At 41.9% G+C, this 12559-nt stretch overlaps 1 protein-coding gene across 1 annotated transcript in view; it reads right to left on the bottom strand.

Annotated features, from left to right (window-relative positions):
• The window catches only part of LOC126395033 (uncharacterized), a 317047-nt gene that overhangs the window by 192360 nt on the left and 112128 nt on the right, over positions 1-12559 (bottom strand). The window contains exons 6-7 of the mRNA XM_050052234.1: positions 8196-8320; positions 6934-7077 (exon numbers count right to left, since the gene is read on the bottom strand). Coding sequence (XP_049908191.1) covers positions 6934-7077; positions 8196-8320 — 269 coding nt within the window. The remainder of the gene's footprint in view (positions 1-6933; positions 7078-8195; positions 8321-12559) is intronic.

Here is a 12559-nt window from a genome sequence, read left to right on the forward strand (position 1 = left end):
CAGTTAGATGTGATAAATTAAGGAAACTAGTGGCTGATCAGTGAGACACAGAGACAGTAAATAAAACCCATCTGGAATGGGTTTCTGTGTCTCTTCTGTACAAGCTGAAACCCAATACTCATATCAGATCTGAATGCTGTGCAGCGATAATAGCTGAATATTCATTTTGGTGCAAGCGGAAGACAAACATTCCCGTTCTTAATGACATCTCCAGGGAGGAAGTTCATTACACAAGGTTGTTACGCAACAAAACCCTGTCACTTTGAGAGGTCAGAGGAGGTTCACATTGCTAACATTAGCGAAAAACCCAATGGCAACTAGGTTAGTGACACTTCCTGCATGAAATAACAACTTTAAAAGAACTGGGATACAAGTAACATCAGGTCTCCAAGTAGACATGATGAGAATTCAGTATAGTGGCCTACTTTGTGTCAGGCAGCACCACAGCATCGTGATAGCATACTGAGACTTCATGTAGGTTCAAGCAGAAAAGGTGTACGAGTGTCTCAATCACTCAGGCCAGTTATTCATAAACAATAATGTCTTACTCTTTGGTTCAATGCAAGAGTATAATTCACTATATTAGCCTATTCTGAGTTTAAAGGAGGACACAGGATGAAGAATATCTTTGTCTTAAGTGATGATTGGTGCTGGGATCATAAGCAATACTGATGCACTGGTCAACCTGCGTGTCCCAAGGGTTGACCTGAGGGTCAAGCTGTTCAGGTAAGCCTGTTAGAAAATATTGCAGGTTTGGGCGGGCAGTTCTGAGTAAGTTATTAGAAACATTCAGAAATGCGCAATAATGCAACTTCCGTCTGCTCTTTCCCTCTCACTGTCTCTCTCACACGGCAAGCAGCTCTATCATCACCGCTGCTGTGGTCAGGCTTTCCGTCATTCCGCTTTTGAGCAGAAATATGTGTTGAAGTCCAACATATTTAAATCTCTCCAGTCATAATGTCCCATAAAAATACTTCCCTATGCAAAAATGTGACCCTAATACTGTGTCCTAACAGCATACAAGTGCCTTTCTATCCACACAGAATCCTTAAATCATTCACTTTGAAACATCATGTAAACAAACTACGGGACCTATCAGCTGTGCTCTCATGTAAACAAACCACGCAGGACATCAGCTGTGTCCTGCAGATCATACTTGCGACATTATTACTTAAAGGTGATTGAGTACTTGCTCTCTCCCTACGTTTGTACTATATTGTGAGATTTACTAGAAATTATATACAATATAGCCAGCGGCAAGTAGGTTGTCAGTAGCGATGGTCATTACTGGAAACATTCACCTCGGGTGTACAAGTTTGCTGATTGGGTTTAGCTCATTGATTAACATGTGTTTACAGGTTGAGTGGGGCAAATTGGTTCTCATAACAGGCTAGGTTGTTACAGACTTTAAAAAACCCTGACTCACTAATCACTCACAAATAAGCAATTACTGCTTTAATGTTTTATTTATTTGTAAAAGTTGAAATTGTTGAAAAAACTACCCCTCTGTAGTCAGAGCAATTCACAGCTTTTCTTTCATTTGTCCGTAACACTGCCAATGTAACAAAAACTTCCTGTACACTACAAGTAATTACATTTTAAGCACTTTTTCCCAAACAAAAGTGAAAGGTTTTATGTATTGACTTTGTTAAATTACTATTATGTGATATCATGTACCAACAGGGTGCAGTAACAAAAAAAAATCTATGCAAAGACATTAAAAGAACTGAAAAACTTTTAAAGTTTACACAAAAAAAGTAAGTTATGTCACAACCAATTAAAATAAAAGTAATTATTGTCATATATTTCAGGTGGTTGTGTTTTGCATTTGTTGATGTTAATAAGCACACAAGACATGCAAATCTGTGACTGTACGTGCCGCTGGATTTTGTGGAGAACACATTGGATGTCAAATCGGAGTTGGTCTATATGGAAGAAAAAAATGAGAAAAAATTCTAATAAGGCACGTTGAAGCATCTCACACAGTAACAGGCATGTGTACTGTATGTATCACTGATGGAGGGTGTGTGTGTGTGTGTGTGTGTGTGTGTGTGTGTGTGAGTGTGTGTCTCTGGGAAAACACTGTAGCTGTAGTTGCACACTGTTCTGTGCACTGATTGATGGTTGCTGTCCATGCAGGCCTACATTTTTGAGTGGATTGGAGTCATAGCACATGAGCAAACACAAGATGGAAGACTGTGGAACTCTCCACTACAAAGAATAGCAAGACTCTCTGCACCACATACACACACTGCGAAGAAACACAAACACACGCGCACGCACACACACACACACACACACACACACACACACACACACACCACACCCACAGATCCACTTCCCCACCTCCAGTGCTTGAAGATCTACCTGCCAGCTGCTGCCAGTCGCAGGGAAAGATGGGCTTTGTTGGTTTTGTGAAGCCCACCGACAAGACCCCCCTGGAGACTGCAGGTCTCCAGCAGCACAAGCCTCAGCCTTATCCACTCCGCCGCACAGGCAATCTGTTTTCTATATTGCCAGCCTGTATCACTGTACTATGCACTATAGAACAGCAATTGAGCAGGAAATTAAGTTAGGGGATCGGTATTTGGCGGAGGAGAACGAGCTGGTGTGGTCTTCCCTCTCCACATACAAGGATCATTAAATATCACACGAGTTTCTTGATAAATTCCCTCTTCTCCTCTCTCTCTGCTGTTCCCATCAACTCACTCCCCTCTTCATCTTCTCCTCTGTCTCTCTGTCTCCTTTCTTTCTTCCTCAATTTCCCTCTCATCATCTGCCCGTTTCTGTCTCGTCTTGCTGTATTTGTAGAGAGTATGAAACAAAACATCCTAATGGATGTTTGAACAGCTTGAGATGTGTCGGCCTGGGAACTACCTCCCTGTGACAGGGAGCTCTGGCAGGGAATTGAGACCTTTACAAGGGGAAAATAGGGGACATATTTCTTTCTTTTCTTCTTTGTTTATTTCTTTTCCTCTCTCTGGGTCCTTCTCTGTCACCCGCCCTCCCTCCTTTCTCTGTCTATTTTTTCTCATTATTTCTCTGTACATACAAACAGAGGACAGACTAAGCTTTTTTTGGATTACCAGATGTGGAGGATCCATTTTTTGCCTTGTTGTCTTTCCTCCTCTTCTTTCCCCCTGTCCTCTTCTGCCTTTCTCTTATACTTATTAGCCTTAACTGTTTCGGTGAGTGACTATGTGCGTGTGTCCAAGTGTGAGAAGTTAGTAAGTGAGTGAAGGGAGAGAAGAAAAACCGAGCTAGGTCAGGACGTTACTGTTCAAAATCGTAAAACTTACAGCTTTCATTGGAGCAGTGGCAGTTCTGGTGAGATGGATGAACATCAGCGTGCACATACACACACACACAATCTCACACAGCAGTTCTTTTTTTTTTTTTTTTTTACTCCTGTGTGAATTCTCAGTTTTATTTTCTGGCACAAAAAAGGACTTTTTTGTTTCTTTTATTAACTTCTTAATCATAAACCTCATTATCAAACTAATAATTAACTTATATTTCAAATTACTTTTAGGTTAATTTTGGGTATTCAAATGCCCCAGATCTCAACGTATTAATGAAATGTATATTCATAGAAGACATTGATTCCATTGCTTCCTCTTCATAGTTTGAATGTTTGAACGGACTCAAGGGGACCGCAGCACATTTTGTGCCGGACACATTAATACAATTTTAAAAAGTTGTAATGTTAATGTTTAAAGACTTGTTTTAAATTACCTAAAAATATACATATTTGAATGTTTTTATATTTAATGAGGCTTCCAACTGAAAACATTTGTCCTCATGTAAAGACATGGCTCATATGGAAATGATTATCCCCCATCCGTGACTGACATTTTACATTTTTTGCTCAGGACATTGTTTTTGCACAAAGCCGGGAGCAGACACAGGTTTCCCTACGTCCATCCACAAAGACAGCAGCTGACACAGACACACATTCACAAGGACGAACCGCTCTTACTGCTACCATCTACGGCCAATCAGTAGTGTTGACAGCTAAATTAACAAGTGCTACAAGCACCATTACATTTGGCTCCTGATTGTGTAACAGTGGATAGACATACCAATACACCCTCAGACAGATAATCATAAATAAATCAATATCTATAAATAAGCGAATGAAAAGAAAAAATATATAATGCTCTGGAGGTAGATTTATAACCATCACCGGTCACATGGAGAACACGCACACACACACACACACACACAGCACTCAGGTCCTGTGCAGTGGTCAGGTTAGTGGGAGGCAGTCAGAGAGATAAGGCGCCAAACAGGTCTAAATCCCTCCTGAAGCGGTCTTGATGGACAGACAGGCCACCATTAACAATGCGGTGGCTTGTGAGAGCAGCAGCTGATGGAAAGATACCCTGGCATTTGCTGTGTTAAGAAGTGGCCCTTAAAGATTTCACACTTCCAATTTCTTTGAATTATCTGCCATCTCCAGCCTGTCACTCAGCCTGACAATCTCAGATTCTTGCTCACTGAGGCACCAGGCTGGTTATTGACAAAGCAATCCGCCGTGATACAGCAAAGCCTGATAAAACATTAGTCAAACAACACGACGTGCAACTCTAGACCCACCTCGCACATGGGTGGATGCTCACACTCTACATTTCTATTCATAACAAAATACACTGTGATTCACACAGGATATTGAGCTGGGTTTCAGTACAGTATAGCGGTGTTCTCAAACATTACATCAGGCTCACGGGTGCCTGTAGTCTTTGTAGAACACCATACATCTGTGTTTTGGTTTGACTTAAAACTTTGTGGCAACGTAGCAGAAAATCTCCGTCACCATGTGCTGGATTGTAGCATACAGAGCAGAATAGATTTGTTAAGGTCCACCTAAGGCAATGATGACAGCCAACGCCGGTATGACACTGAACAGACTGCTTATCAGATCTTTAATGGTCTGATTCGCTTGCTGCTTCAGACAGGCCATGATAGAAATATCACAACATCCCCATTACCCTCAGCATTCAGTACATAGTGCACAGGCTGTGCTTTCTATGAATTATTAAAAGCAGACAGATTACGCTGCAAGGCTGGAAGTCCAGAGGCATGCTACAGATGCTGCTGAGCAAAACGGTAACATCAGAAGTGTGTTTTTGTTCTTTTTTTCATAGAGGGGGCTTTTTTTTTTTTTTTGAAGAGGTCTGCATCAGATTAGAGAGGTTGGCCGTTTGGATAGGAGTACAGTACATGGAAAAAGGAAATGGTAGGTGGGGTTTTGACGTGTGTGTATGTGTGTCTGTTTGTTGCGACGGATGATGATGAGGGTGAAGGGCATAGTGTCAGGGCTTGTCTGACATGTGGCCTAGTGGGTTGGCTGGATGGTTGGTTTGCTGTCTTGATGGCTGGTTGGGTGCAGCCCAGCTCAAGCCTGGCAACTCTCTCTCCTTCTCTGTCTCTCTGTGTGTCTCTCTCTCTCCCTGGAGTGACGGGCTAAGACATTAAGACAGGCGTTTTAATTAACTGTGCCACTCTTCCACCTGCTGCCCTCAATATGCTCCGGCCCAGGCAAGCTGTCTCTCATACCACTGACTCTCTTGCTCTCCTTTTGCACTATCTTTCCCATCTCTCTATCATTTTTCGGCTCTTTTTCCCGTTCCTTCTCCCCTTTTCTTTCCAATTTTCAAATCTCACCCTCCATCACTCTGACTTGCTCTCCCTAACCTCTCTTTTCTCTCCCCTGTGCCTCCCGCCGCAGTTTGACCCTAATAAATGAAAACTCATACCAATAGATAAGGCGATACCATGAGGCTCATATGACAGAATTAGCCAATTTCTTTTTTTGAACTCGCAGAGAATTAATTTCTACATGTGTCCTGTTCTACTGACCCTCTAACTACCCCCAGCCTATACCACACACACACATTTACACTGCACACACACACTCTCACGCTCTTCAAATCTATCTGGTAATTCAGCTCTGCCCAACACTCATCAGGCTATTCATTATGGCCTGATTGGAGATGGATATTTCTGTTCCCTCATGACAGAATGGAGCTAGGGATCAAACTGGGGACATTACAGGATTTAGAAGAGCAAATGCAACACACAGCAGCTTTGTGCGCGTGTGTCTGTACACTTTGGACATGTGTGTGTGACTGCGTGCTCATAAATGTTTGTATTAATATGTGTAAATGTATGCCTGGCTGTTTAAGACTCTCATTTAGTGCTGTGACTCCCATAGTTTAATCATTTAGATCATAAATTGAGAATTAATTCAAACAGAACGGAGCAACAAATGATCCACTTTTAGCACTCTACTTAAATTGTATTACACTTTTAATGGGGTTAATAATAGGCGGCATTAGCAACACAAGAAAACGACTCTACAAAGTGTTGTATTAAAAGGATTAATGTCCTCCCTCCAGAATTAAAGCCAGGTCTTGAAGATACAGCTAAAACTAACAAATGGCCCAGCTCTGGCTCCATGATGGGGCCTCAGTCGCGACCGTACTACAGTAAGAAGACAGCAACAGGGGCCAATATATCAGCCAGGCAGACAGGGAGCATTCATTTGCTGTGTGAGGAGAAGTGACTTTGAAGTCTGCCGCAGTGAGGTGAAAGAGCAGCCGTGGCCTCAACCTCTGTGTTTATGTAGCCGCACTAGCCCTGGGAGAGCTCTTAATGAATGATGCGGATAGATGGACACCGCGGCTAAAAGCACACACTTGCACGTCTGTGTGAGGGCCAAGACACACACCAAGGATTTACGCATACTTTCTGCTGAGGTCATGGACATGATGGTGTGCACAGTACATGCAAGAATGTACTTCATGTCTACATGTGTTGTGAACAGAAAAAAATATGTAGCAGCCTCAGGCAGAAGGCTCTGCTGAAATTTGTAAAAGTCTTCTTATACTGCGTTTCACTAAGAGGTTTCAACCATAAGCAGAGACTAACCTGTTAGAAGCAGGCTATGCCAACATCCTCCAGCAATGTCTCTCACTGGCAAGCTTGGTGGCGTCACTTCCTCTGGGAAAAGGATGTTCCTCTTTAGGCTCCCACATGCGCGTCCACAGCCCCACTGAAACAACCTGCCGTCACCTGCATGCCATCGATGAGTAAATTAATTAAGTTTCCACTATGGCCAAAAAAGTAATCATGTGATCAACAGATTATTTCTGCTAATTAATAATTATGCTGTAACAAAGTGACATTTGAGAGCTGTGAGTTCTCATTTCCAAAACAAATGCAGTACACAAAGGTGTTATCAGGTAATATGACAGGTATATGAAAATATCAACTGATAGAAGATGTTTTGGCAGTTCCTCCATTAATTGCAAAAGGGCCTCTAACCCCCTGCAGCTCATCTTGCATCTCTCTCCAGCACGCCTCTAGGAGCATGTTGTCCTTGTTGTGCTGCTGCTGCATGGGGCCTCTGGTGATAAATTATGGATGCAACGCAAAAGCTGTAAAATTTGTTGTATCTTCCATTATCTTCATGTTAAAGGCCACAAAAGCTCTTCAGTGAAGTCAGCCATTAAGAAATGACAGGTATTGCTATCAGGCTTCTTTATAGCCTATTACCTGCAATGACAGCAGCTGCTGCTGCACCACTGTACGGCCTATCACATTATTTGCAGCTAAAGTCAGCTACTGTGTCATTTCGCCTCATTTTCTTGACAGTGCTATCATAAATCCATTGGGCTGCAGGGGAAACTGTCGACTACCTCGATTATCTTCATAGCCTGAATGAATTCTGAAATGTATGTAACAGGCAATGACTGTTATGGATCAGGAGCCAGGGCCATATTCTCGCTAACTCTGTCTCTCTCCCTCCTTGTCTCTCTCTCAGGTGATGTGCCGATCGAGGGCTTGAGGGCTCTGATATTCGCATAAAATTGAGTAAAGTAGGTGAACTTTGAAGCACACGGTGACAGCTCATGAGAAGTGACGTCAGTTCCATTTCTTTAAGATATCGTCCAGCTGATTTGTGCTGGTGTGTTTGATTAAATAGAAAAAATCTAGCATAGTAGGAACAGGGTCAACGATAAGATCCACTGGAGCATATCATAGAATTGAATATAATACGTGGCATATGTAGCATGTAGGCATTTAAACATGGCTACATTCTTAAAAGACAAATATATAATCTATTTAACGGTAATATGTCGAGTGCATGTTGTGTTTCATAACAGGCCTGCACAGATGCACTGCCGTACCTGTCAGTGCAAGATTGTGGTTTGCCCCACAGGTGACCTTCGACACATGGTCCACTCGCTCAACAAAGCGGGGGACGACCACAGTTTCATCAGAACCACTGCCAATTTGTCCATAATCATTGTGCCTGCAGGGAGAAGAATATAAGCACATAATTAAAAACATGATTAATTACCTGTGGGGCATCATCTTCATACTGTTTTATCACATTTTAAGCTATATACAGCACCGTTTCAAAGCATGAAAATATTGCACACCTTTCAATTTCTATAGGGTAAAATAAATAATCAAATCAATTAAACTATTGCAGTGAGCAGCTTCCACTGGGGACCATGGAACATATGTGTTTCCTCCCATTTCTACGAATCCTCTTTGTGACAATAACGAGACACAGCCCTATCAGAAGTGAAACACCTCACTAACTAATTAGACTCTCAGGCTGCAGTCTGACAAAATAAAAAGAGGAAAGTGCTTGAAGGAAGACTTGCTCTCCCGCAATTTGCATCTGCCACTTTTTACTGCATCTGTTCCAAGTGCCATTCAACGTTCTCTTCCTCCTTTTGTTGGGAAGTGTTGAGCCCCAACTATTTAAGCTCACCTCCTACCTACCCAGAGCTTTGTTCCTGCTCCTCTGCAGACCAGTAATGAGCCAACCGCCACAAAACCGCTAGGAAATTAATGACTCATTACGGATGGGGCCTAGACCGCTCCACAGCCTCTCCTCCTCCCCCGCTCCACCCCACATGCCCACATGTAATCCTCTCTCTCTCTCTCCCTCTTTCTCTCTCTCTTACTCTCATCCCTTCAGCCCATACAGAAAGACCCCAACACCTCCCTATCAATTAGAGCCTATTACAGGGCTCCCATGCTAGCAGGGCAAAGAAAGAAGGCCTTCACAGCTCAAGAGTGTGTGCAGGAGAGATTGGGAGAGTTGAATGAGGAGCCTTAAGGTGCTCCTTTCACACCCTTGCCCTTATCCATTATGCCAGTCTGTAGAGCCCCCTAGGAGAAACGTGCAGCCCCAAAAAGACTTGGGGATGAAAATAAGTCAAGGGAGGGATTCTTGGTCACACCTTTTCCCTTTTCCTTCTACTCCAGCGTCAAATTATATCATAACTAGTCCTTAAGCAAAGCAACATGGTCACTGTGCTCCTCCTTTAAATGGAGTGTTAGAAAAAGATGGCGAGATCTGAATGGTATACATTAATCATACCATCTGTGTCTGTATTCATGGAAGGACAGACCGAGACAGATATTAACAAGATAAAGCAAATGGTGTACAAGCACCTACACATGAAAATTCATGTGGTTATTGATTTCTTTTAGTTCCACTCCTTTTTTGCCCTCCATTGCATTCCCCAGGCAATACCTACTTATTCATGGGACTGTTGGTCTTTGTTCAGACCAAAAAAATACTGTTCGACATTGCCAGCATTTTAGAATACTTCTTCTTTTTTTTCTCCATGATAGGATATGTATCAGCTTTTCATTCAAGCATGCTATGCTCATTGGCTTTTGAAGCTATGGTGCATTTCAAGGCAATCCCTCTGAGAGTGAATGGGTGAGATCACATGGGTTTGAGGTGGTTTAGAATGGCAAATCCTGCTGAAAGTGTCATTTCCAGTCGGAGACATCAATTTGGTGTGTGAAACAGGGCCCCAGGAGAGCCCGATAGCCTGGGAGATTCCTGACAAGAGCAAAGGGCCTGGGGATCAGCTCATACTCACCTGGATAAGACAGGAATTTCACAAAGCGCTTCAAATACATGGAGCAAAGTGAGAAAGGAGGAAGAGAGACAGACAACATGATAGACAACTTAGAAAAAAGCCTATAGAGAATGTATAAAGAGAGGAGCTCTTTAACATTACTTCTACGGTATATGATAGCCATTCTATCGAATACAGTAAATTACAGTAGCGCCATTAGAGTGATTTTTTTCTACAGAGGTTATTTAAAAAATTAGTTGCCAAAAAACAAAAACACTGTCTGGCAAAACTAAAGCAAATGACGTTAGAAGCCAGGCCACTGCTCGTCTTTTTTGACTTTGATATTATTGTATACAGTGGTTGTATGCATGTAAAAAAAATATACTAAACAGGAGTTGATCAATGACCTCCATCTGTGGGGAATTGTCAAAGCTCATAAGTATGGTTAATAGGGAGATATTAAAACACTGACATGCACAAATTAAAAATCTAAATTATTGGCAGCACAATTTCTGGCCAAACATTTTGGTAACTGTAAAACAGTGTACATAGGCAGTGGTATTAACTCTAATATAAAGCCTCAATTAGCTAAAGTGAGAGCAAAATGGCTGATAATTATTGTGCCAGCTCATTAGACTTGTTTTGACACTAAAACCACTTAAATCACTACACGGGCACACACACAAGCGCAGATGCAAACACACACATGCAGATGTTAAGAGTTTATTCCCATAATAATGAGGCAGATACTGTACAGGTTGGGTTTTACTTGTTTAGATAAAAATATAAACACTTCAACCTAGATTTAATGGGGTCTTACCAGTCACATGAGCAATTAATAAATCTGTCTATGGATGGCTAATTTAATGAACAGATACCTTCTACAAAACCAAATGGTAAAGGATTGTCATGCACTTTGTCATAGCAAGAAAGATAAGATGCATGGGGGTGTATGTTTTAACAGTTTTTAAGGGTGGGACGCAGCAAAGTTTGCACAAAAAAGCTATAATAGTTTCAGTGCAAAAACCAATAATACAGAACAGGATGGCACTGTTTACTCTATTGATTTCATGAAAATATTATCTATGAAATAGTGAAGAGTACAAAAGCAAGGCAATCGTCTGCTGTACCTGCTATACATCTTGGCTAATAATGACACAGACTCCTAAGGAATAAAATCCTTGGGGCCGGCCATGAAAGTTTAAGATTCAATGCGGTAAAATACAATGTGCTGTAAAATATTAATGTGTGTGGTAAAATTATGCTGGTGGTAATATTTTAGATTGCTGCTGTCTGTAAAAGAGGCATATCTGTATTTATTTACAAGCAGGAGTGGTGGATGGGGGGCTTTGTTTGAAGCCACGTTTATGAATATCGACTCAGGCTCCAAGGTAAGTGGCTATAAATCTAGGAGAGGATCTTTGTAAAGTTCCCTTGGAGGACATAACTTCAGGTCTAACCGCCTCCTTCCTTCACTTGACTTTTAAACATTTAGATGTAGCCCGGCCAACTGCATTTAGAGCAGCTGCTAAATTATGAAGGGTTCCATTTTGAGAGTCCAAGTGTTAACCAATCAAAGTTGATAAATTGTGGCAATAGATTTCTCTGGGATAGAAACAGAGGCGCATTCGGCCCTTGATCTAGACTGTTTATGAGTTTGGGGAATACTGTAACGGATCTCTGCACAACCTGCTATGTTCCAGATGTTGACTTGAATGTACTCAGCGGAAGATACCCTTAAACTCTTGAGATCTACACCGTACACCCACACTCCTTTATGCTTACACCAGATCCTATACGCTACACTATTCATGATTGTTCCTGCTATGCATATATCATTTAGCCAGATCTTTTTCATGCTAGTCTCTTTGGGTAAGATGATGAAAACTGTGGACTGACTTGAAGCCGAGAGCATGACCTGTGCTAATGAGAGGAGCATTACTTGTTGTATGATCAAAAGATTGTGTATCACATAGCTCATATCACCTTAGGCTATCAAGACCAGCTGGAAGAGTTCTATAGGTCCACATCGGATGAACCTTTAGTGGATGACTCATTCACACCTTCTTTTCTTTGCCATATCTTAGACATGTTTATCTGTTTATTTTGGTTCAAGGTCCCAAAGTTCAGATCACAGGGGTGATTGCATTAGTAATGGTGCTGCAGTTGGCTGACCTGGAGATGATGGACACAGAGGTCTGTATCCTGCAGCTATGATGATCACATAGCGGCCGGGATTAAGAGAACTGATTTCTTTCCTGGTTGAGTTCAAAGGGCTCAATCAAAGTGTTTCACTGCTGAACTCTCGCCCCCCACTTTAAATGCATGATTAACTGACAAGTGGTGATAAAGTTGGGCCCTGCGAAAATACTGTTTTTGTTTTTTTCTGCCTAGCGATGAAGGCAGCAACAGTTGATGTCACCACGCACTAATAAATGGCTGGAAAGCTGCATTGATCCAACCATCTAATTCCAAGAAAATAGCTTCCTCCTGAGCTAAATTGGAGAAAATTGACAACCTCCCATTAAAGCCCCATCTCTCTCTTTCACTCTGCTCTCTTTCTTTCTTCATTTCTTCCCATTTCCATTTCTTTCTCCCCAGTGTGCCTCCTGCTTTCTCGGGGCTAATCCTTGCAGCCTCCTCGTTTATGTAGACCTCAG

The sequence above is a fragment of the Epinephelus moara genome, chromosome 8, assembly GCF_006386435.1.
Source record: "Epinephelus moara isolate mb chromosome 8, YSFRI_EMoa_1.0, whole genome shotgun sequence".
NCBI lineage: Eukaryota > Metazoa > Chordata > Actinopteri > Perciformes > Serranidae > Epinephelus > Epinephelus moara.